Source organism: Diceros bicornis, chromosome 18 (assembly GCF_020826845.1).
Source record: "Diceros bicornis minor isolate mBicDic1 chromosome 18, mDicBic1.mat.cur, whole genome shotgun sequence".
Taxonomy (NCBI): Eukaryota; Metazoa; Chordata; class Mammalia; order Perissodactyla; family Rhinocerotidae; genus Diceros; species Diceros bicornis.
The window spans coordinates 25,484,706-25,511,468 of NC_080757.1; the positions used below are offsets into that span (position 1 = coordinate 25,484,706).

Below are 26,763 nucleotides of genomic sequence, written 5' to 3' on the forward strand. Positions count from 1 at the left end.
CATAATCAAAGGCAGAAATTTGCACTTATCAGACCATCAGCTATATGAGTGGCCAGTCTCTCTTCCCTGTTTTTTTTCCAGGACAGTAAATAGGTAAAATGGTGACGGGACCAGGACCTGGAACAATTCAGTTCCATTTAGTTTTAGGTAACTTGTTTGCCATTTGAGGAAGAATATTGGCTATTTCAGCAGAGATGTGACCTGCATTTTGAACATTGTGCCCGTGTTAAAAGCAGGAGAAAGAGCTTTTCTGATGCAGTGTTAGCTACTTTCTCCTTTTTATTTTCCTAGTTGTCCCTTCCCCATCAAGAAAGATGTAACTGAAGGAATGCCACTTTATGCATGATGAAAGGTATAGAACGCATTTTTCTCATTGTCAGATTTGAATGGCATTGTGTTTGGTATGAATTTAGAGTAGAAATAAAAAAAGATGTAGACCAAATCTATAAACTATGTTACTTTCAAATAGCTCCAAAGATGAGTTGTCCAGGATTTTTTAAAATAGTTTCATGTAAAGATGAAAATTGAGGAAAATGTGATTGCAACATAGACTAAACTGATTTCATTTCGAGCTGCTATGATGCTACAGTGATGGGCACTGTATGTAAATACACAGCTAGATGAATGTGTGCTGTAGAGCCTGGATACAGAAGAAATGCAGCTAACCAACAGTTCTACTTTTACCACTTCCAATTTTGGAGGAATTGTTTTCATTTTCCTGCCAGTTTGCTAATCTGTTTTGATCATTTGGTGGAAGCTGTAATTGCAGGTGGGAACATTTTGAGTAACAGTTCACAATCCAGTGCAGCTGCTTTTCGCACTAAATCCTGTTATTAAAAGGCTCAGGCTAAGATCAAGCCAAGGGCTGTAACTGACTTGACAGAGAACAACGTAACTTTGTCTGGTAGGAGAAAGAAAACACTAGCTTTCTTGAGACTATGTTCTTATTTGTTCTGAAATGTAATTAGCATTCTTTTATTGTATTTCCTTTAACAGCTCTGTGAACTAAATATGAATCTCTAAATTGGGCAATGATAAAAGATATGATAGAGAGGCAACTTTTATAGCAGTTTTAGTGTGGATAGAAATTAGGACCCTGTTTTCCTTACTATTTCGGAACGTGAGCTTTTTAATAATGTGAACCCATCCATTCCCACTCATCACTTCTGTCATAATGGAAAAATAAGATGAGAAGGAGGCACTGTGTTTAGAAGCAGTTACAGTAATTAAGTACAGGATGTATACTTCAAAAGGATTGGTACTTAGAGACTGGAATTCTTGCATGGTGTTAAATTTTTTCCTTATAATTTTTCTGGGAGATAAGTATATTCCAAGTTGAATGCAGTTTGATGATCACCTCCATACACACTACCACACTTAAGAATTGTAGTGGCTCGAAGGCTTCATTTTTTCAAACGGGCACTAGGTGTCAGGGTTTTTCCTTCTCAGCAGTTGAACATTCAGACAAGCCTCTTGAATTGCCCTGTTTGGTGAGGCAAATCCAGTGGTATCTTTCCGTTTTTTTTTTTTTTTTCAGTTGGTATGGTAGGCTTTGCCTAGTCTTCCTACAATATGCGATTGCATTTTTAACCCTTTGGGTGGAGATCTGTTGAACCTTACATCATGGCGCTACACATTTTTACAGGAAACATTTTTTTAGGAAGAGGATAATCAAGGAGGAAAAAAAGTAGTGTAAATTAAAGTGTAAAGACTAGCTGCCATCATGACTGATATGTTGGTTTCAGTTCTGCTCTGTTTTTGAGGGCGAAATGGTGGGTATCGTGGGGATTAGGAATTCAGTTCTAGAACTGCTCAACCTTGCCCATATTTAATTGTTGTTTAATTGTTGGCAATGTGCTAATGTCCAGTTCCACCAAGGCATAAGCGTCTCTTTAATTTTTTTATTATAAAAGATTTCAAATTTATAGAAAAATAGGGAGAGTGATGTGACAAATATCCCTGCATATACTGACTCAGCTTAAACAAATCTTGCCGTTTTTACATTGCTCCTCACTTATGTCATGCTAAAATCCTTTGAAATCTCTAATTTGAGTGTAAAAACAAAAAAAAGTTTTAGGAGTTGTATAGGGAAACGAAGTTGGTAAGCTTATGGAAGCCTAAAAGATTGGAAGAAATTAATTAGCAGATCCATTTTGACAGTTCTTAGGCTGGACCTCTTAACCCAAAGGACCTCTTATTTTAGAAAAACCACCATAACCCTCTGTCTTAATCCACTTGCTTGACATTTTCCATACGCTCAGAGGAATTGCTTGGGTTATTCTGGACTCAAATTCTAGTGGAACCCATTATGCTTTGAGACTCTGACTGAAGAGAGTGTGTATGTTCGTGGGCTTGAGTAAGGAAAGGGCTGACCATTTCTCATTCACATGGAACCAAAATATTTTTAGTTTAACGTTAGACTTTTGTATATTGTTTACTCGATTTAACCTCACAATAGCTCCATGAATATGAAGCTAATTTGGACGTATTTTACTGCGCTTTTGTTTCGTTCTTTTGAAATCAGTGTACCTTTTCATGCTGGGTGTGGAAATTGAATCCACGTCAGTCTTTTAGATATGTGTTGGAAAAGAGGTATATTTGTATTGTAGTATGCTGAAGCTGAGCTCTGAAATAGACCTGAGAAAAGCAGATCTGAAAAACAGGACTGTGGTCTGTGCACTGATTATTCAAGTTATAAAAAGAGACTAATGGTCCTTGCCACCAATCTATCCCTGAAGATGGGAGAATGTTTTTAAGTGCTTTGAGATCCTCAGCAGAAAAGTATCGCATACCACTGATTACATATAAACATTCATAATTTGTGCTTGCCTTGTTTTTCATCAAGTCTTCAAAAAACCAATTTTGAATCCTTTTAGGCCTAGCAAGATAGCAATCTCAAGTATAGAAAAAGATATATTATGGAATATGTGCTAAGATAGTTTTATTTAAAATTATGTGCTTTTCTTCTTTCATCTTGATTCTAAGTAAGCATGTTTGGCTACAATTATTTGTCTAAAATGATCCTCAGAACAAAAGTTGAGTCCCTTGTTAGAAAAATATTGAAGCTAATTTTGAAAGATAGGTTTTCCTGCCATGGAATTACTTCTACTGAATTTCTAACACTGTTCTGATGTGTATACTTTTCTTAGAATTCCTGCTGAATGACTGTTACTGGTGTTGGAGATTTCTCATCAGGTTGATTAGTTGATTTTGACTCATTTCATTAGTAGTAAACCAAGGCCCAATGAGCTTGACTGACTTTGGAAATCCTAATGCATCCATTGGTTGAATAAAGCAGCACTTGTGGATGGCTCCTCAGTTCCTTTCAAAAGTAAGTTCTAGAGATAGCCTTTAAACAAAAGGATGTACTTGCCAGCATTTTTATACATCTTAAGGTTTCAGATTTTACTGGAAAAGGATGTGATATAGTACCCTATGTCAGGAAACTTTACGGCTCCAACTAGAGGCAATAATGAACATCAGGACAGCAACAGATGACACCAGAGGATGAGGTGTAGTGTGGAGCATCAGAGTTCAACATTCGTTTATGTGATTAATGGGCAAGGCTTCTTGAACTGTAGTAGGCCAACTTGGTTAATTTCCATATCAACCAATTACTTCTCTGCCCCATTTCTCAAATATGCTGGCTTGTATGTGCTCCATTGCATGTTTTTAAAAAAATTGGTATGTTTACTAAAGCATTGCACATATATGTATAAAGTCACTGTGGTTTCATATATATAAATATTACAAGGAGAAATAATTCCCCTGTTTAAAATTATTATTTCTAATCTTTGGTAACATTTTCAAAGAATTACCTCTGGGATGAAAATTTCTGGCTCTAAAAATGATATTTTCTTACCCTTTTATTGCTTTTTATAAGGGTTGAGGTAAGTTTGTTCAGCCATTTTTGAATTATCCAAGCATGAAAAAAGAGTTTTTCAGCTGTTAAGAAAATTGTTTTCAGGTCTTTTATGTGATCATACGACACTAGGCAATGGAACATGATATCCAACAGATAATACAATATGAAAAGGCACTGACATTTTTTTAGCATGGTTTTTCTGAATGGCACAAATTAAGTCAGATACTGCATTGCCTTATGGTTTAAAAATACACATGTTAACACCAACACAGTATTTTCTAATATTTCATCAAATATGATTTTTTCATGAGATTCTAATGAGTCAAAACTATAATTATTTTTTGATAGTAACTAATTAAAAGTGAAGATTTAATAGTCCATATAAGGTACAGAAAGGGAAAAAGGTAACACTTTGTTATGTGTCTGTAAAGGAACTCAAGTTCAGATCCTTCTCTCTGGGTCTTAGTTTTCTCGTGTTCATGATGCAGGTGATGCTTAGGTCCGTTTCAGCTCTAACATTCTAGGATTCTTTGTATTGCTGCTCCAGGGCCTTGCAGGATGGTCATCTTCCTGGCATTAGCAGTAGTAGAACAATAGCTACTGGAGGCGTTGCAGAAAAACTCAACTTTTAGACTTTTAGCATGGAAAATAAAGCTTCAACATCTCAGCCACAGTCTAGCCTGTATTTAAGTCTATACAGAAAGATATTATTACAGCTAAATTCATAGGGAGGAGATATAAGAAAGGCAACCATGGCAAAGATTTCCCTTTCTGCTTCCCACAGCACAGCTCAAGTTGATGGGTGCTTCTTACATCCTTAAAAACAAAATCCTGTCCTGTTTTGCCCCTTAGCTTTCCCTTCCAATTTCTTTATTGAGCTTAATATTGTTGTTTTATTTTGTAGTAACAGCAGCTTTGGAAAATACGGGGTGTGTGCATGCGTGCATGTGTGCACTTGCACGTTCTATTCACACTGATAGTACAATTAATGTTGATGTCAATTTTGGTGTTAATTTTGGGTCATGATTAGTGTTGACACTTTGTGTCAAACTAATGGCATTTATGGGCACCATCAGAATAAATGTTAGTATTATCATGTTTTTAGTATCTGTTATAGTAACATTAAACCAAGGTCCTCCCAGGAGAAAAAATATATATATGGATAGATAGCTAATGCCTTTCTGTATCGCTGGTGTTACTCAGCGAGAAAATGACATCTCAGGGCAGAATCCTAATCACTGTTTGGAGCATCAGAAATAATGATCACCTCTGATCGGAGGTTGTGAATAATTCATTCGGTTTGATTTTCACGTCCTGTCCAGTGATACTTTTCAAACCAAATGTGTTTCTACAGGAAAATAATGGTCCCACTTCTTATGGAAATACTGTGGCACAAATCATTTTACCCACATAAAAACGGTTAAATAAGACTGTTCTCTTCTGCTTGCTTTATCCTCCCCTTCCCTCCTCCCTCACTTGCACATGTTTATTCCAGAATTAGACTATGGCCAAAGAAATATTTTCTTCCTTAGAACTTGTGTAAGGAAAACAGATATTTATTTCTGCTTGTTCTTAGCTTGTTCACAGTAGCTCTTTTGATCCTCTTCTCTTTCTCACTTTAAGGTAATTAGTTAAGGTTGGTAACCCTAAACCTAAGAAACCTGCTAACTGGAATGTTCTGTTATCAAAAAATAATCTGAAATTAAATGTTTTAAAAATGATTTATGGCTATATTAATGAAAACATAATTTGCAGTAAGTGCCTAGAACCACTTGGTTGATAAGTGCCTCAGTGAGGCAATGGTCAGGGAGAGATGTTTGTAGTACTGCCAGGGCCAAAAAGCAGAGCCTGAGGCTCATTGGACTGTAAACCCGCCCCCTCTCACTGCCCCTTTCAGGCTACATATTGCCTTTTGTTGGTCCTTAGCCCTTAATCCTATAGTGTCATTTTTTTCACTAGGTTTCACCTGCGTAAGAACATTGGCGGGAGAGAGAAGCCGAAACAAGGAGATTCAGTGATGAAATTTCCTTTGGTTATTATTTTCCAGTTAATATACAAGGCAACTTGGGCTTAAGTGAAATCAGTGAATATCACATTGCTAATCACATTATCATGCTTGTATATGCTTTTATAGTGTTTGCAGAATTTTCAGTATAAAATCGCCATTGTGTGTGTAAAGATAGACCCATCTATATAAAGTAATTTGACTAAGAAACTTACGGTGTCCTAATTAAATGGGGGGAAGATATGACCGTCTTCTGAAGTAATGACCCAATCCTCTGAGACAAAGCTATTCTTAGATAGAATATTTTGAACCATTTCTCTTGAATGTTGTGACCCTTTTTTTTCCTTTAAATCTAGCAAGGGCAGGAGGAAGAGTTTTTTTAACCTAGTTCTCATCATCAGACAGAAAGTATTTTGCATTCAGAAACCATTTCCAGTATCAAGTTCAATTTTGTCAAGTGATTAGTTGAGTTTGGTATAGAATAATTTAAAAACACAAAGCTGGAAATGGCTGTGGTGCGTCTACACTTGAGGAGAGCAGTTGCTATTCTCAAGTTGCAAGCCCTCCTTCAGTGACTGCATCGCAACGCGGATTATTGTGTTACACGTCTTTGCAGCTGGTACAGACCTGCATCTGTTGACACCATGTGTTCCCACCCTGGACTGCTGGAGAACTAAGGGAGCGGATGAATTGATACCTTGCCTGCCTATCAGTGCAAACGTCCTCTTATGTACATATGTTTGTAAAGCTCTTTAGCCCCCTTCAAGATGAAAGGCGCTGTATAAATATAAGCTTTCGATTTTAGTACATGTTTGTAATACATGTGGTACAGTCCTAAATATGTATTTAGCTGATAGGCACTGTTCTTGTCTGTTTTACAAATATTGACTTTAAAAGTATAAATATGTATTTAACCATCAGACCAGAAAAACACTGAAGCAGTTACTTCTCAGGTAGAGACATTAATATTGTATAAACCTATATATATATATGTTTACATTCTACCACCTCAGTGCAGAGCATTTCTTTTTAAAGAATGAAATGATAGCCCCAACAAACTAAGACAGTTCTTGGTAGTCTTCTCCCTTTGAGGTGAGTCTTGATTTTTAATTTCCGTATGTTTATGTCTCTCTTTGTAACTTTATATAAATATGATCTGTTATAGTATGACTAAAACCTAGAGTCAGTTCTTATAAAATATGAGAAATCCATTAGGCTGGTGAGATTTTTTTCCCCTTTAAAAAATTTTTTTATTATGGAAATGTTCAAACGTATGCTAGAGATAATAATATAAGCTCCCATGTACCTGTGACCCAGTGAAGAGGTATTTGGTAGCCTTTTCTCAGTCACTTTTTTAATTTATAAAATTTTTAAGTTATCAATGCAATATAAACACATTAAAGAAAATTTGGAAAATGAAAAAAACTCACAATCCCCATCATCCTAAAATAATTATCTCATTTTGCTATGTTTCTTTATTTCTATTTTGGTTTTACAACCTAGTTCTCATCATCAGACAGAAAGTACTTTGCATTCAGATTTTTGCTTTTAGATAGAGAGGTGTGTTGGAACACTTACTATGTGCCAGGTACTGTTCTAAGATTTAACATGCATTTCATCCTCACAACAAACTTAATCCAGCAGGTTATTATTACCCCATTTTACTCATGAGGAAACTGAGGACTATAGAGGTTAGTAACTTACCTAAGGTTATATGGCTAGAAAACTGACTGAATTTCTATTCTTTCAGCATCAGATTCTATTAAATTCAGATTTTCAGAATCTGGCTTCTGAGTCTGTCCCTTAACCCCCACACTATTTTGCCTCTCACAATTATTATGGTATACATTCACATTTGTTATTCCACTTCTTCAAATTTAGTATTACATCATGGGTATTCTAAAGTGCTATTCGCAGTCTTCATAGCCATCATTTTATAAGGCTGTACAGAAGACTAACGATGACCTCACTAGCCAAGTTACTTCCCTCCAAAAAATTTTTTTTATCATATTTACTTTTAATTTTTATTTTAATGTAATTTTAGATTTACGGAGAAGTTACAAAGATAGTACAGAGAGTTCCCATATACCTTTCACCCTGCTTCCCCTAATATTAACATCATATATCACCGTGGTGTAATTATCAAAACTAAGAAATTAACATTAGTATAGTACTGTTAAGTAAAATACAGACTTTGTTTTATATTTCACCAGTTTATCTACTAGCGTTCTTTTACTGTTCCAGGATCCAATCCAGGATACATTACATTTTAGGTATCAATGACATTTATATTTGTGTTATAATTGATGTTCATCTTTCCATATTGTATTCAGCTAACTGCAGTGGCATTAGTCTTGAACATACTTCCATAATTTCTCTAGAAAAGGAAATACCTTTTTTTTAATGTGAACCTTATTTTAAAAAATAAACAATTTGTACTAGCTATAAGGAAAAGTTACTTAGTTCCTCTGTGCCTCAGTTTGTTCCTGGCAATAATAACAGCTACCTTTGAATTAATAATAGTAACAGTTAGTATTTGAGGACTTTTATATGCCAGGCTGTGTACAAATTTAATGTGGTGTTCCTCACAATAATCCCTCCCGAAAGTTACTATTATCCCCATTTTATAGTTGGAAAATTTGAGGCTATAGGAGGTTAAGTGACTTGTCCAAGATTATCAGCTAGTGTAAAGCTGGGATTTGAACCAAGACAGCCTAAGTCCTCAGCTTAACCTCTTAACTACTATCAGTATTTGTCAACATTTAGTATAGTACAGCATGTAATAGTTGTTCAATTAATGGTAGCTATTATTCTTGTTATTTTTAAAAAATAAAATAGTTTAATGATATTTAGGACTGTTATTCTAGGATCCCTAGAGATAAGTCATGGACGATGTTCTAAACCCTTGATGTTGATTATTTTCCCAGTATCATTTGAAAAATGAAATGACTATGGAACCAGCAAATATTTATTACTCTCATATTATGTGTAGGGATCCTGCTAGGCACTGGAAGAGATGATATAAGCGTTCAAGCTGGCAAGCTAAAAGCGGTCCTAGGCAGTACATGATTAATTATCAAATGAAATCTCTACTTGAAGATCTTAGTAGGAGATCAGAAAAGAAAGGGGGCGCTAAAGGCTAGAGGAAGCTTTACTGAGGAAATGGAATTTGAGTGAAGCTTTTTGGAATGGGTAAGATTTGGATGGATTGGTTGAGAGGAGAAAAGGGGGCAAACTTTGTATGTTGAAGTTAATATAATGATTTCTGCTTCTGAAGTTAATATAATGATTTTTAATGATGTATCTTGTTTATCAAACCCCTAGGTATTAGTTTCTTAATTTTGTATGTGGGGACATTGAAGCTCAATAAAGTTAAGTAATTTTCCCACTGTCACACAGTTAATAAGTGATAGGACCTGGGTGTGGATCCAAGTTTTTTTGACTCCAAAGCCCCTGTTCATTATATACCCTATCGTTTGATTAGCAATGAAGTCTAAATTTGAATGTAAATTGAGCAACAGATGCTTTCTTAGATGTTTATCCGTTGTGTTTACTCAGAACTTAATCTCTTCCAATAAGGAATCTCGCTATGCTAAGACTGGGATAGCACTCTCCATTCTGTAATGGTACTTTTTAAGGGGGCGGGGGGGGGGGCGGTCGATGAGGAACACACTTTGGAAAGACATTGATAAAGAGTAGTGGGTTCCTGGTGCTGCTGTGTTGACACCTAATTAGAAGTCAATATTGCAAGCATAATGACCTGGACAATTGCTGAACTGACTGCCCAAGTGACACAGTTAGAGTCCCCAGGTAATAACAAAAGTTAAGAGTATTATTTGCCTGCCCAGTGCCACATAGACACAGTGTTTGCATTAGCACACAAATGCTGAAGTAGATTCTTCAGGGCTTGTATCTAAGCTGCTTCTGGCCTAGGTGGCTAAGGTTAGTATATCATAAAATTTTGTGTAAAACCCAATCTTCCTAACTACAAATGCATTTAGAGGAAATAGCTTTTCCTTCCTGAAAAACAAAAGAGATTTTGGGTTAGAAGGCCATGTGAGAAGGCAGGTAAAATATTTCTCTCCACATAGGCATTATATTAACCAGCTTCTTAAAAACCATGACCAAAATTATACTGATATTTGGAGTTTCTCTGTGCTATTTTTTGGATGATCTGTTTCTCCTTTCTTTCTCTGTCTTTAACGAGCAGATAGAGTAATACCTTATCACAGAAGGTGATTGGATTTTTTTTCTGTGTATTATATCCATTTTGATTTGTATTTGGCCAATAGTATGATATATTAAATAGCTTATATTTATCTGTGGGTGTTTTATATATATATTTCTTAATGCTGAGAATCACAAATAGCTGTGTGGAAAGCTTCAACCAGCCTGATTACAGTGGATGTGCAATTGGATTGAGGAATGTGTACTCAGAGCTTATGATCACTGGCCCGGTTGAGTCTGGGTGATGCATGTGGCTTTCCAGGGATGCTGCTATTTACATCTGTTAATGGCCCTTCTTGATGGCCGGTTCCCCAGTGAGGTGATATGCAGCAGCCTGGGGATGAGGGACCAAGGCTGCAGATGTGGCTGGGCTCCATTAGGCAGGACCAGAAATGCTCATCTGGTACGCTTTGTGTTTGGGGGCAAGAGGAGGGGGTCTGAAGGGGTGCGGGTTGGGGGGAGGCAGAAAGAAATGGGAGAAAAAAAAGAATGGAAAACATTACTTATCCAGATGTAGGGAAAGAGACAGGTAGACATGAAAAACTGCAGCTGTAACTGGAGTGTGAGTGAAGAGAAAAGAAATGGAACTAGCAAATAAACAAGTAGAAGGATTGACTAGTTCTCATATAGAAGGGGATTAAAAGAGGAGAGGGCTGTGAAGGTTTGGGAAGAGACATGTCACCCCTGCCGTTTAAGTCAGTATCATTTATTTGTGTGGCTGGTCAGATGCTGCTGAACAGAGAGCAGAGACTTACATATATCATAGTGCAACAAGAGATTAGTTCCTTGCATCCTTTGGTTTTCTGGTGCTGGGAGAAGACAGCAAGAGATGTTCACGAGGATGCAATGTTGAGCTACAGTAAATTCTTGGAGAAATGGAAGATACTTGAAGCAAGCCAATAAAGAATGTTGCCAATTTTCCTACCAAATGCTAGAGGTCAATAAAAGGACCCAGGATCACAAAAGTTGTGTAGTGCACAAGAGGTGATCCCCTTTCTACTCTCCTCTCATGTGTTGAAGCTTTCTTAGAAAGAATCTCAAAGATGGAACTAGTGTCTTAGTAGACAAGGTAGTAAGTTAGGGAGTTCTGAAGTTAATTCCCAGTACCATGGCATTCTTCCACACATATCCTGAGTGCATTTAGATTTTGGTTTTTCTATCTTCTTTGAGCAGGCCCAAAGAAGGAATTAAGAGAATCGTGAAATACGTAGTAAACCAGCTGTTCTCAACATAATCTAGAGAAGTATGCCAGAATGTTTGTTCTGGTTTCCCACAGAGAACTTTGCTCTTTAGCAATGCATATCTTTACATGAAGGCTGTGTCTAGGTACAGTCGGATACCTTCAAGGAACCTGAAAAACAGTTTTGCATGTAAGAAGTTTGTTTTTATTTGTTTGTTTGTTTGTTTGTTTATGCCTTTGCAGATTGGCATGGTAGCTTGGAAAATGACCCTTAAAAGTCCCGAATATCCAGAAGGCCGAGATATCATTGTTATTGGCAATGACATCACATACCGCATTGGGTCCTTTGGGCCGCAGGAGGATTTGCTGTTTCTCAGAGCTTCTGAGCTTGCCAGAGCAGAGGGTATCCCACGCATCTACGTAGCAGCTAACAGTGGAGCAAGAATTGGACTGGCAGAGGAAATTCGTCATATGTTTCACGTGGCCTGGGTAGATCCTGAGGATCCTTACAAGGTACAGACTAAGAAAAGATAATACTTCAAGATACTAGATGGTTATGCACGTGTGTGTATACATGTGTAGAGAGGTGTGGGAGAGATAGACGTTTAAGTTCAAAAGTCAGCACTTATGGTGAACCACAACCACACTGGAAACAAATTCTCTCTTCAATATGTTTACTTGGTTTTTCGTTCAGCTCTGAAATAGATTACTGTTTCTTTGGTTGAATACTAGATGAAATAGTAGGTATGTATTTAGCATGAGACATGCTAAGCCAAAAATATATATCTTTAAACTATTCCGCTGTGGCTTCCAGGACTGATGGTCAATCATCAGCAAAATCCCTTATATCTTCAGCTGCTTCTTTGCTTGTTCTCCAGCCTTCTTGTTTTACTTGAAACCAGCCTGTCCTTTAAAGACACTGCTTCCCCTGTAGCCCTCTTTTTTTTTTTTTTTTTTGGTGAGGAAGACCGGTCCTGAGCTAACATCTATTGCCAATCCTCCTCCTTTTTTTCCCCTTTTTCTCCCCAAAGCCCCAGTAGATAGTTGTATGTCCTAGTTGCACATCCTTCTAGTTGCTGTACGTGGGACGCTGCCTCAGCATGGCCGGACAAGTGGTGTGTCGGTGCCACTCCTGGGATCTGAACCTGGGCCGCCAGTAGCGGAGCGCGCGCACTTAACCGCTAAGCCACGGGGCTGGCCCTGTAGCCCTCTTAAGTAGTGACTAATTTCTCTTTTTCCCTTGTACCACTGAGCCTGGAGGGGGAATAGTGTCTTCCTTGTGCCTCATTGCTACTTCCAGACCCTTTTCCCTCCTTTTTCTCTAAAAACACCCATCTTTGAATCTCATGTCAACAGACTGTGCCACACCACTACTGCTCCTTATTATGGTGTTCCCTGACCCTTTGGTCACTCCGTCTCATTCTTTGCATCTTTTAGTTGCTGGCACATTATGACTGTCTACAATACTATTGGTCCTGTTATAATTCTTGATGATTGCTTCTATCCACATAAAATCCATCCCATAATCTAGCCTCTTGAATCCTTGACTTCCTCTCCTATAATGGTCCTGTCCTTCCTACTCCCCAGCTCAGCCTCTCATTCCTCATAATCTCAATTTCCAGCATCCCTTTCTTTGCCACTTCTCCATCCTATCTTTCCAACTCACTTTTTTTTTTTAATTTTATTTATTTATTTATTTTTTCCCCCAAAGCCCCAATAGATAGTTGTATGTCATAGCTGCACATCCTTCTAGTTGCTGTATGTGGGACGCGGCCTCAGCATGGCTGGAGAAGCAGTGCGTCGGTGTGCACCCGGGATCCGAACCCGGGCCGCCAGCAGCGGAGCGTGCGCACTTAACCACTAAGCCATGGCGCCGGCCCTCCAACTCACTTTCTTTAGTACCCCAAGTCCAACAATCCTTTGAACCCACTAGGACCTACAATTGTTGATCCTACTACCTTTCTTCTGCTCTTTGCTCTCTCTTTACTTCCTCATTTCATTCTTATCCAGCTTAAATCCCAAGATCAATCAAAAGTTAATCATTATAATCACCACCTTACCTGTTTCCTCAACTTTTTTGCTTCTCACTTCATTCTGCTTACTCTGTGCCTATACAAAAACCTTATTTAAATCTAAGTCTCTCCATCCACTCCCATACCTGTACCTACATAGCTAAGCATTGATGGAGAAAAATACGCAGTGCTGTTGACTGGTCTTACTTTAAATTCAAGTTCACCAACCTTCTGAATGCCAGTTTTACCTCTTCTCAAACCTCCAGCAGCCTCTTTCCTCTTCCTCTCTCTTAGCTGATGACCTTGCTTCCCATTTCACTGAGAGAACAGAAGCAACTAGAAGAGAGCTTCCACAAGCTCCCACGCACCTGATCTGTTTCCTTACTCTCTGCCGTCTCTCCTGTACTTTGGATGAACGGTACTCCCTGCTCCTATCTAAGGCCAATCCCTCCCCTTGTATGCTTGACCCTTTCCCTTCTCGCCTACTTAAGGATGTAGATTAATACTTCTCCCCACTCTTTCTTGCATTATTACTTTTTCTCTCTCTACTGGATCTATGCCTTTAGGATACAAACTCTTAACCCTCCAGTCACTACCCCTGCCCTATTTTTTCCATCCTTTTACAGCAAAACTTCTTAAAAGAGTTGTCTCTTCTTGTTATCTCCAGATACTCTTCTCCCATTTCCTCTGGAACCCACTTCAGTTAAACTTGCACCCTCACCTTCCACTGTAGCTGCTTTTGTCAAGGTCACCATTGATTTCATATTGTTAAATTCTGTCATGAACCTCAGTCTTCATGTTAGTTATTTGATGTTTCAGCAGCATTTGATACAGTTGGTCACTCCTTCATCCTTGAAATACTTTCTTCTCTTGGCTTCCAGGAGCCCACAGTCTGCTTTTTACCCTCCCAGCTGCTCTTTCTCAGTTTCCTTTGCTGCCTTTTACAGCTTTAAATGGAAGAGTGTTTCAAGGGATGATGGAAATATTCTATATTTTGATTGTGTTAGTGATTACACGAGTATATATATTTGTCAGAACTTGTCAAATTACAACAGTTAAAACTGATGAATTTTATTGCACATAAGTTATACTTCACTAAAATTCATTTTAAAAGTGTATGGAAATTGTTGGTGACCACTAAGAGGTATAGGGTTTCTTTTTGGGGTCATGGAAAAGTCCTGGAATTAGATAGTAGTGATGGTTGCACATCTGAATATACTAAAAACTACTGAATTGTGTGCTTTAAAATGGCCCATTTTATGTTATGTGAATTTTACTTCAATTTAAAAAATTACAAACAAAAAGTGAATGGAAGCAGATGTGAGGACCACAGAGACTGCGTCAGGACCAAGAAGTCTGGGACTCCCCAGTCTCAACCCCACCAGGGCCCAGTGCCCTCTCACTTGGTGCTTTGGCAGGATAGCCTGTACAGAAGGTGGAGTAAAAGGAAAAAAAGTGTTTCACGACTTGTTCCCTGGACTTCTCCTCTTTTCTGTATTCACCTTCCCTTGGTGAACTCATCCAGTCTTAAATTCCATCTGTAAACTGATAAACTTCCAAATTTATATCCTCCCCCTAAACTTCAGATTCATATATCCAGACTCAACATCTCTACTTACATGTCTGCCTAAATGTAGCTTCTAATCTTCTTCCATAAATTTGTTCTTCCCTAGTCTTCTCTATCTCAATACATGGTACCTCTGTTCTTCCATTTAAGTAAAAGACCTTGGAGTTATCCTTGACTTCTCTCTCTCTCTCTCTCTCTCTCTCCCCCCCCATCCTCTGTGTCAGTAAATCATGTTTACATCTCGACCTTCAAAATATATCCAGAATTCAACCACTTCTAACCACTTCCACTGCTACACAGTAGTCCAAGTCACTGTCATCTCTTACCTGCGTTATTGCAGTAGCTTCCTAATTGACCTTCCTGCTTTTGACCTTACCGCTACCCAAAGTCTACTCTCAAAAGAAAGTGGAATGATCCAGTTAAAATATAAATCAGATCACAGCTCAAAGCTTTCCTCTGATTAAAACCCTTTAATAGTTTCCCAGCTCACTCAAGTAAGGGCCAAAACCCGTATGGTTATCAACAACACCCTACATAGATTGGCCTTCCAGTACTCCTCTGCCCTCATTTCTTGTTTCAGCCTGCCTTATTCCACACTCTGGCTCTACTGGCCTGCTTACTCTTTCTTGAACCTGGTGGGCACACTCATGCCTAAGCACTTTTGCACTTGTGGTTCCTTCTGCCTAGAATGCTTTTCCCCGAGATATTCTCATGTCTCATTATCTCAGCTCTTCAGATCTTTACTCACATGACACTTTCAATGAAGCCTTCCCTGGCTATTCTTTCTAAAAGTTCAACTCTCCCAACTCTCCTGTCTCCCTTCTCTATTTTATTTTTTCCTTAAACACTATTAACATTACATGTTTTACTTATTTATTTTGTATATTTTCTGTCTCTCTTACTAGAGGATAAGTTCTATAAGGCCAAGAATTTTTGTCTGTTTTGTTCCTTCCTTTTCTCCAGTGCATCAGACAGTACCTTGCACATAACAGGCACTCAGTAAATAATGTGCTGATTGACGTACTAATGACACTCAGTGCTACAAGGTGTTCTTGTCATAAGTCATAAAAAATCAATGGCAGATTCACGTCCGTTCCGTGTTGTGCTTGCTGTGGGACAAATTCATTGAGTGAAATGGTGGACATTATTTCTCATCGTATTTAAAATGTTTTCCTCTGTTTACTTTTTTTTTTGGCTGAGCAACTAATTCACTTAAGTTAAACACACGTATCATATAACTCTATATGTGAGTGGGTATATGTATATATAAAAATAAATCAGTTATGAAATATTAGTATAATTTTTAATGTAAATAGGAATTAGAAGTTTATTTAAAAAAGCAAAAGGCATGAGTTCAGTGTTCACTGATCATTAGCACTGCATAGACTTCTGATTTTAATATGGAATATCTTAGTTTTGTGATCCTCTCAATTACCCTTACCCATTTATATTTTGATGATACTATGTATTCGAGAAAGTGAAGAATAGTAATTCACACTGTTACACTATTCGCTATTTACTATTCACACTAATAGTAATTCACACTAAGAATATTAAATATTCTTTAATTTTGTATTGATATCTTTAATAGAGATATCACTAAAGATCAGAAACTGACCCTTTAACCCTGATGAAAATGAAATGAATGGAATATACTTGGAGTTGTAGCTATAAGATATCTGTTTCAAGGACAGTCAGTGACTAGAAATAGGCACTTCCATCTTTCAAAGGAGAATTGTCTATGCTAGTATTCTATTAGACCGTAACTCTAAGAAGTGATGTGGCAATTTAAAGCTAGCTTTGGAACAAGCTGCCTTCTGCATGCTTTGCTGTGTCTTCTGGTTATGTAATGATGGCAAATAATGAGTTAGAAATGATTTGTATTTCACAGGGATACAAATATTTATATCTGACCCCTCAAGATTATAAGAGAGTCAGTGCTCTCAACTCTGTCTATTGTGAACATGTGGAGGATGAAGGAGAATCCAGGTAGGTATATATGTATCAGAATAATTTGGCCATGGATTAAAGAAAGGAGAATATTATGATTTTTTTTCTCACTGTCTTGCTGAATATGACCTTGAAGAGCGATAAAGATTGCTTATTACATAACCTAGAGGTCTTAGGTTTGTATCTTAGCTCTACCTCTTATTAGCTGAAAGACCTTATTATTGATTGAGGTTTTTAAGTTATAATATTTATTCATTTTAGACAAGTTGGAACATGTAAACAATTATGAGGAAAAGTAAAAATTAGCTACAATCTTACCAAGAGATCACAATTATTAATGTATATTATATTCTTGCTGTCTTTTCTATATATATACACCTTTATTCCTATATAATCAAGATTGTAATAGAAAAACTCTTTTGTAATTTGTTTTTTCACTAAAAACTATTTTGGGGGAAGTTTTGTATATGCTTAAAATATTATTTGAGAATATCATGTTTGATGGCTTCATAGTATTTCATCATAATGGATATATTATATTTGAACATTCAGACTACTCCAATTTTTTACTGTTATATATATGCTGAACGTTCTTTTATATAAACTTTTAGGAATATCTCTAATTATTCCCTTTGGGTTAATTTCTAAAAGTGAAATTACTGGTCAAAAAGTTTGTCCTTTTTTTTTTTTTTTTTTGTGAGGAAGATCAGCCCTGAGCTAACATCTACCAATCCTCCTCTTTTTTTGCTGAGGAAGACTGGCCCTGGGCTAACATCCATGGGACGCCGCCACAGCATGGCTTGATAAGCGATGCCTCGGTGCACGCCCGGGATCCGAACCGGCGAACCCCGGGCTGCCGCAGTGGAGCGTGCACCTTAACCACTTGCACCACTGGGCCGGCCCCAAAAAGTTTGTCCATTTTTAAGATTTTTTTGATAATTTCTAATTGCCCTCTCAGGATCTGCACCCCCACTAGCAGTACGTGATAGTGCTTGTTTCCCCTCTTTAATTTTTCTCCACCCTTGCCAACACTGATTGTTGTCAATTAATAAAATAGGATAGAAACAGCAATTGTTATTTTAACGGGTATTTTTGGTTACCAGTGAAGTTGAACATTTTTATAATCTATCTGCAAGTATTTTCCAGAATGTTAATTGCTCCAATATCATTTATTGAATAATTCATACTTTCCTCCCTTTCATAATAATCTTAACTCAATTACTAGGCTTTGTATTCTGTTTTTTTTCTGTCTATTCGTGGGCTAACACCACACTCTGTCTATTCAGGCAGATTTCCTCACATTCTTAATTTTTCCCCAAGTTTTATTAGCTATTTTGTCTTTTTATATATAGTCTCATTTTTTTTAATTCCCTCAAATTTTCCATAATGATTTTTAAGATTTTTTTTGATACTTGCACATTTCAAGTTGATTTTGATTCAAAATGCATTAGGTTTATAAATTAATTTAGGAAGATCTGAAATCTTCCTAATATTAACTCTTCCCAACAAGAAACATAGTGTTTTTCCATTTATTCAAGTGTGTTTTTTAAAGTTTTGTAGTATTCTTCCTGTAGGTTATGCCAGAAGTTCCCAGTCTTTCTTGGTTCACAGCACTCTTACTGTCTCAGTAATTTTTTCACAGCACCTTTAGGCTAAAAGATATACCTAGTATTTCTGTTGATTAAGTAGTCAGACCCAAACAACTTCATAAGTTTTTATGCCCTAACAACTTAATAATCATGTGAAAATATAATACACATAAATTGATTTTTTTTCATTTTTAATAATTACAGTTACTTACTAATGGGATATTTGCATCTGAACGACATCTCAAACCTTGCAGTCAGCTTCAATATAGCCACACTCATTTATTGTTCTGCATCGATTTCTTGTGCAGAACTTGGTTTTTTCCCCCCACAAAAACTGTGAAAACTCAGCTTTGCAAAGATAGGACATTGTCAAAAGGAATGTAGTGCTGTCTGACGTTAAACCATGAACTACCTAAACCCAGTAGTTCACATGGGATCCAACGGATATCATAGTATTTCTCTCAAAAATTTAAAATACCCTGCAATGCCCCTGGCAGTTCACTGTGGCACCCCAGGGCACCTTGGTGCCCAGTGTGGGTATAGGGGATTCTGCAAATTTTTTAATGTTTATTCCTAAATATTTTGCATTTTTGCTTGCTATTCTAAATGGGATTTTTCCCCCCATTATATTTTTTAACTCTTTATTACTAGTATCTGAGAAAGCTATTGATTTTGTATATTGCTTTTGTTAAAGCAAGTCATTTTTCTCCTCTGAGCTTTAGTTTCCTCCTCTGTAAGATGAAAACGAAGTAAACTGATACATGTAAAGCCCTTAGCATACTACTGAGCACATAGTAAGCAGTCAAAAATCCTGGCTGTTATTCTTATTATCTGTAATAAGGGACATGATATTACCTATCACACTGGATTGTTGTGAAGATCAAAAATAATGTATATGGGGGCTGGCCCCGTGGCGTAGCAGTTAAGTGTGTGCACTCCGCTGCTGGCAGCCCAAGTTAGGATCCCGGGTGCGGACCGAGGTACCGCTTGTCAGGCCATGCTGTGGTGAGGTCTCATATAAAGTGGAGGAAGATAGGCACAGATGTTAGCCCAGGACCAGCAAAAAAAGAGGAGGATTGGCATGGGTGTTAGCTCAGGGCTGATCTTCCTCACACCACACAAAAAAAATAATAATATATATGAATGTGTTTTGTTAATTGTATTACACTATACAAGATTTTTATTATAAATAACATTAAAATTTGGTACTGCTTTAAAGAATGATAGTCTTAATGGTAGAAGACTCAGATCATAGAGCAGAAAATGGGAAATTTTTATTCTTTTTCATGTAATACAATGGGAGAAGATGCCACTTTAACAAATCAGAAACACCTGTGAAGCAATAGGTACTCCTTAGGAGGGAAACGATCTGGGGCCGGCCTGGTGGCGCAAGCGGTTGAGTGCGTGTGCTCCGCTGCGGCCGCCCGAGGTTCACCGGTTCGGATCCCGGGCATGCACTGACACACTGCTTGGCAAACCATGCTGTGGCGGCGTCCCATATAAAGTGGAGGAAGATGGGCACGGATGTTAGCCCACGGCCAGTCTTCTTCAGCAAAAATAGAGGAGAATTGGGCAGATGTTAGCACAGGGCTGATCTCCTCACAAAAAAAAAAAAAAAAAAGAGGGAAAAGTGCTTTGCAGGGAGGGCTGGATGGGCCCATGAGTATTTGTGACTACTTGGCATGCGTGCCTTATAAAAAGAACACGTTATCCTCCCCCCAAATTAGTGTGACCCATTAACCCCTTAAGAGAGATTAGCTTTACCTGTAACATAACTCTAGAATCTAGAGTCTAGATACAAAGCAAAAGGAAGAATTGGGGAATTATTGGGAGAGGCTACAAATTGAAAGGCAAGGGAATCTGGGAGGCAGAGATGCAAAGCCACAGAGTAACAGCAAGGGCAAAGAAAAGGAATTGATGGAGGGCTGGAAGTAAAGAAGGGAGCAGAGAAATATGGGGGCAAAAAAAGTAGTTTAAAAGCGACTATGGGTTACTTATTTATTATTTAAATTTATAAAACTGTGCCCAGTACCAAGCCTTCTGGGTACACATGGAACAATAAATAATATATGCCCATCTCTACTTCCGACTTTGTGTTCTTCCTTTCTTTATTAGTTGCATTCCCCATCATCAGCTATCACTCCTAATCCCCTGCCAAGAAGACAGATGAGTGGCTCCCACTGGATCCACAGGATGCTTTCTGGACAGCTTGGCCAGCATTTCACTTCTACACACATTCCACCTGCCCCTGCAGAGGACTATAGCCAGGAACCCTCATATATATATTTGATATTCACGAAAGAACAGGAATGGGAGTGCACTCTTTTGGCCTTCTCCTCCATCCCTGTCTTGAAAAGAGAGGGTTTTTGACTTGAGAAATTGAGCTAAGCATTCTCACTATCTCTCTGGATTTTTATTCCTATGCAGCATTTATCTAAAATTGTTGATTTAATGGCTATTGTTTATTATAGAGAGATATACATTGACCCTACTTTTAACAAACTTGTTCTAGAAAGTAAGAGAGGGCATCTAAAATCTGAGCACCATGTATGTGTCAAGCCTTCTCCTTGTTGCTTTAATGTAAGTCTCAAGTCAACCCTTAGAGGTAAATACTATTATCTCTGCTTTCCAGAAGTTAGCGTTATCCCCAGAGTCACACTGAGCAGGGATTTAAACCTGTCTACTTAATTCTAGATTTTGCTCTTTCTGCTATACCATGTTGCTTCCAGACAAAATAGGCACCAAGCTAAGAAGGAAAGATATATGAATGAAGAGTATAAGAAGAACATAGAGCCCTGGTGTTAAATATAAGCTTTCAGTATGCTTTTAGCAGGCTTTTAATGGTGATTATTTTTTAACAGATTGTTACTGTGTTTAACCTTTGTAATTTGGCATGTCTGTATGCAATAGGTACAAGATAACCGATATTATTGGAAAGGAAGAGGGAATTGGAGTAGAGAACCTTCGAGGTTCTGGAATGATTGCTGGAGAATCCTCACTGGCCTATGATGAGATCATCACTATCAGCCTGGTAAATCTTGCCAGAATATGAAATTTTTCAAGAGCTGACTGTGTGGCTAGGATTTGTTTTTGCCCCCATCAATGCTATTCAATCCAAAATGAGAGCATTTCTTAAAAACTGTATACCTACAGTTTGATTTTAATTGTGCACAATAATGGGAAGATAGGATAATGTAAATAATTGACTTTCCCAGATAAACCTAGCACCTCCTTTTAGCCTTTAGTTTAACCTCTTATTTCTCTAAACATTCTACCAGAGTTTTAACAGCTTAAATTTCTTCTCTTACTGATTTCCTTGTGTATACCTCTAGTATCGATGCCAAACATCTGTGAGAGGGGCAAAAGTAATAAGAGAAGTAAAGGGTGTGTGATCCTTTAAGTGTCTAATATTTAAATCGTTGAATGCTTAAATCTTTTCTTTGACCAGGAAATTTTTTTTGTACTGTTATTAATCAAACAGTCCTCATAAAAAGCAATATTCTGTTAATATGGATTTTATATATCTGTGTCTTAGTTCTTACAGCTTGGGGGGGGGCGATATAAATATATGACATGGAGAATTTATTCTTTTTAAGGTTACGTGCCGGGCCATTGGGATTGGGGCTTACCTTGTCCGGTTGGGACAAAGAACCATCCAGGTGGAAAACTCTCACTTAATTCTGACAGGAGCTGGAGCCCTCAACAAGGTAAGTTTCCAGGGTTTAGGAGAAGTATATGAAGCTGTTTGATGATTATTGTGAATTCTTAATTCAAGATCCTGATTGGGGGAAAGCCATTCAATCTATGCCTTCCTCAGTCTGTCTTTTCCCCCTCCCTCCATCTTCCCTGCCCATTGCCTTGCTTGCCTATTCATTCATTCATCCATTTCATTCAACAAATATTTTGAGTACCTACTATATGCCAGGCACTGTGCCAAGCCCTCTGGATATGTTAATGAACAAACTGTAAAAAACTCCCGCTCCAAAGAATTTACGTTCTAGTGTCTTTCTAGAAAGACAGAGAATTAATTGAATGCTTCTGTTCTGCCCTAAATATAAAGAGAGAGGGAGTAAGAGTTGTAAGGAGTAAGAGATGAGTAAGAGATGTAAGGAGATCTATTCCCAGACGTGGAGCTGTCTCTGAAACATCCTCTGAACGTGTTGAGGATATCAAGTTTTAACATTCTGAAAAATTTGTGAATGCACCTCTGAAAAAGGGCACTTATGGTGGCCCCTTGTACACAGAGGAAGTACTTGGTAAATATTGAATGAGAAGATGGGTGGATGGATGCATGGATGGATTGCTAGGAAAGTGTATGATATAGAGAGTTATCTTCCCTTCAAAAGAAATGCTTGCGCCATTTCAGTCTAAGCTCATAGGGACTTTTCCAAAGGAAAAAAAAAGGGATAGTGAGGTCACTGCTTTTAAGAGTGAAAACTCCTGGGGCCGGCCTCGTGGGGTAGCGGTTAAGTGCCCGCGCTCTGCTGCTGGCAGCACAGGTTCGGACCCGGGCGCGGACCGACGCACCCCTTGTCAGGCCATGCTGTGGCACTGTCCCATATAAAGTGGAGGAAGATGGGCACAGATGTTAGCCCAGGGCCAGTCTTCCTCAGCAAAAAGAGGAGGATTGGCATGGATGTTAGCTCAGGGCTGATCTTCCTTACAAAAAATAAATAAGTAAATAAAATAAAATTTAAAAAAAGAGTGAAAACTCCTAAGAATACATGAATATACAAAGAACAGTGTAGTTCTGACTTCTTTGCAGGCATAGGGAAATTATTTTCTCTCCAGAGCCAGAAATATGTAATAGTTTGGGGCTGGCTGGCTGACCTTGTATAACTCATATAACCTCTCAGCTCCTCAGTTTTCTTTACGCCTTTAAATGATAGTGTGGAGATCAAATGAGAAAACATAAGTAAAAGTACCTAGTACTTGGCTCAAAGTGTTGGCCCTCTTTACAATTCCATTTCCCTTTTCCTCTCTCTTATGTGGTTTGCTGATTGAGCTTGTGGAGTTATACACATACTAAATTGTATTGGATACTGTGTTTACTAGACTTGCACAAACTTTATATCAAGCCTTGACTTTCAGGTGGAAGGATAGGAATTTAGTGTCCTATTCTATCATTCCCATTTAGAAAAAGTTGATACTTCCATTGCTCCAATTAGCTTTTGGGGATGTGAGAAATGAGGAGAATCGTTTGCTGTGATTAGCTTGCTCTCTGAATTCATGTGAACTCTGTATTCTTCTCTGGGCTTGCCTTTCTCTCCAAGGAAAGGCAAAGCAGTGCTAACAATGGCAAACTTGGATATTCTGCTCCCTTTTTGGAGAGTAGCCTAGAAATAAAGATTGTGAACCGCCACTACTAAAGGAATTATTGCAGTGGGAGAAACTGCTGAGAGTCTTAATTTTTTTTTTTTTTTGTGAGGAAGATCAGCCCTGAGCTAACATCCATGCTAATCCTCCTCTTTTTGCTGAGGAAGACCGGCTCTGAGCTAACAGCTATTGCCAATCCTCCTCCTTTCCCCCCCCGCCCCAAAGCCCCAGTAGATAGTTGTATGTCATAGTTGCACATCCTTCTAGTTGCTGTATGTGGGATGCGGCCTCAGCATGGCCGGAGAAGCGGTGCGTCCATGCGCGCCCGGGATGTGAACCCTGGCCACCAGCAGCGGAGCGCATGCACCTAAATGCTAAGCCACGGGGCCGGCCCTTAAATTTTTTTTAAGTTGCTCCTTTGGATACTTTCTTAGGATGAGATATTGATGAACATTGAAGAGAATTGTAGGTACCATTATCTGTGAGGATAGAATTTAAAGAAGACACCTGTATTTCCATAATGTTCCAACACCTGGACAAAGAGCTAATTTCTGAAACGTATCTTGTTACATTGAGTTTCTTATTTTCTCCCTGATACTATGTTATACACAAAGAATATTGCAAAAAGCAAAGGTTTTGTTGTTGTTGCTGCTGCTGCTAGTGCTGGAGGTTTTTTTTGTTTTTGCCTAAAAACTTAGTAGTTGAATTTCATTTGCACCATAAAGAAAGCATTGGAGATTTTTTTCTTAAAATCTGGTTGAATTGTTCTGATCAAATGCATTGTGTTCACCTTCTTCCTAGCCTACAGGGCTGCTTGTTAAAAGAGAAGTCTAGTTGCAGGGAAAAGGCAAGTAAATCTGCGGCTGTAACTTACAAACAATGCTCATTTCCAGAAGGACATGATCATTTGTAGCTGAAGGGAGTGATCAGTTACAGAGGTTACCTAATCCTGCTCTGCCTGCTTCACTATCTTCATGTCAGTGCCTCTTAAGTATAGTCGTGTTGCTGGAAGATACCTGATTTCATGCAAACTCATTAAGAATCCTCTATGCCCCTTTGCCTATGAAAAAGGAAACTATACAGGGAGCTCCATGCTTGGGTTGCTTCCTCTGACTCGCTCCTTGTGCATGTTCTATGTTCTGTCTTTGTGTGTACTGGTGTCTTTCTACATCTCTGTTTGCCTTTCTTTCTGTAGGAATCTCTGTCTCGCATACTCTGGGTGTGCACAGGTCACTTTGAGTGCATGTCTCTTCCTGTGTGAGTGCTGGTCTCGCTGTCTCTTTGTGTCTGTGTCTCCTGGATCCCTCTCTTTCTCTGCCTGTGTGCCTCCCTGAGTATCCATGTGTGAGAAAGTCTTTGTGTGTGTCTGAAGCACTGTAGAGCCTCCTTAAGCCTTGACCATTTTGCTCGCAGTATATATGTACCTGTGTAAAGTGGAAATGTAGGCAGTATATGCAAGCTTTTAGACTGTAAACATTTGACCCCCACCTTTTTGAGTCTTCATTCTTTATGTTAAACATTGGGGTGAAGAATAAGAAGGGAAGGGGTGTGCAGAGGTTGTAGGGAAAAAAAAAATCTGTGTGTGCAAGTGCCGATCCCGTTGACCCCTTTGAAAATTGAAATAATGATAATGCGCGTCTCCTGACTGCATCAAAGTATCAGCACATCAAAAGCCAGGAGGCATGAAATGCAAATGATAAAGTGAAAGCAGATGGATTGTGCATGATCGCCTGATGCCCAATGAATTTTAAAAGGTGCCGGTTTGCAAGGGGGGGTGGGGTGGGGGTGGGGGGGGCTGAAATAAACACGTTATCCCTGCAATTTTTTTTTGTTCTTGACGCTCACTCCTGACAATATTTTTTCACACTTGAGTGAACACCCACTCCATCTCTCTCTTCCTTTCTCCCTCTCCGTGTCTCTCGCTCTCTCTCTCCTCTCCAACTCCCTCCCTCCCTCCCCCCCCAACCCCCCCACCTCTTACATGTCTCAGGTCATGTCGCTGCAGCTCCGGTGGAAATAATAAGATATAAACCACGAGGTTGTTATTTGCATAGAAATAGCATGGAGCCCCAGGCAGCAAGGGAGAAGGACACAGGGATCATTTGTCTAAAATTTTAATGAAAACTTTTGCTGAGGCAGAGATTTTTTAAAAACTTTCTTTCTCCCTGCTTTTCTCCTTCCCTCCCCAGCCCCCAAACCCCATCTCTGATTTGACTTAACGTGGTTCAATTTGAAGAAAAAGAGTTGACACTCCACATATCATACTCCCATAATGCAGCAACATGTAAATTGTCTGTTCCTTTAATAGATATGAAGCTGGAGAGAGACACATTCCCAACTTAATACATTGCATGTATGCATCAAGCTTTTATGGCTATACTCCATCTCAGCGCACACGTGATATTGCCTGTTGTTAGCCGACCTGTTTTTAATTAGTTTAGACCTTCCTACCTTTTGCTTCCAAAGACTCTTACTTTTAAAGAATTTCCTTCTGTAGCCAACGGTAGTAACCTGCATATAAAATATAAATATTCCAGTGGTTTCCTGTTTTTTACTTTCAGTGGTTTTACTGTACACTTGCACGTTTTATTCATGGCCACATCATTTGCCACTGTGTGTTTGGTTCCAAAGTCAGAAAATGCTTCCCACATTTGTATTTTTGTCCCTTTCTCCTGTGATCTCGGTATCTGTGTATTCTCTTTCCTTGTCTGTCTTGCTCTTTGTTGCCTGCAGTTATTTGTAAAATATTCAAAATATTACCAAATTGAGGAGAGATATAGTATCTGGCTTTTCTTGAGTGTTGCAGAAGCAGATTTGACATTTGAACTAAAGGCAATTGATTAGAGGCAGTCTGGATGATTTTGTTTGAAACTTAAAATCAGGAACATCTGTCTGGCTCCTTGCTACTTTCTGGGGTAGGCTAGTGGTGTCAAGGCCATTTTACAGATGGGAAGACTAAAAGAGGTAAAGTGACTTATTAGTTCCATTGACAGAGACTGGGTCAGCCTCAAAACATGAACTTGCATGTCACTAAGTTTCATTTAATATGGGC

At 38.4% G+C, this 26,763-nt stretch overlaps 1 protein-coding gene across 11 annotated transcripts in view; it reads left to right on the forward strand.

Moving 5' to 3' along the window:
* ACACA (acetyl-CoA carboxylase alpha) overlaps positions 1 to 26,763 on the forward strand; it is a 277,171-nt gene that overhangs the window by 194,894 nt on the left and 55,514 nt on the right. For all 11 annotated transcript variants that reach the window (XM_058560445.1, XM_058560443.1, XM_058560444.1 and 8 more), the window contains 4 exons: positions 11,521 to 11,790; positions 16,748 to 16,845; positions 21,306 to 21,426; positions 21,992 to 22,102. In XM_058560445.1, coding sequence (XP_058416428.1) covers positions 11,521 to 11,790; positions 16,748 to 16,845; positions 21,306 to 21,426; positions 21,992 to 22,102 — 600 coding nt within the window. The remainder of the gene's footprint in view (positions 1 to 11,520; positions 11,791 to 16,747; positions 16,846 to 21,305; positions 21,427 to 21,991; positions 22,103 to 26,763) is intronic.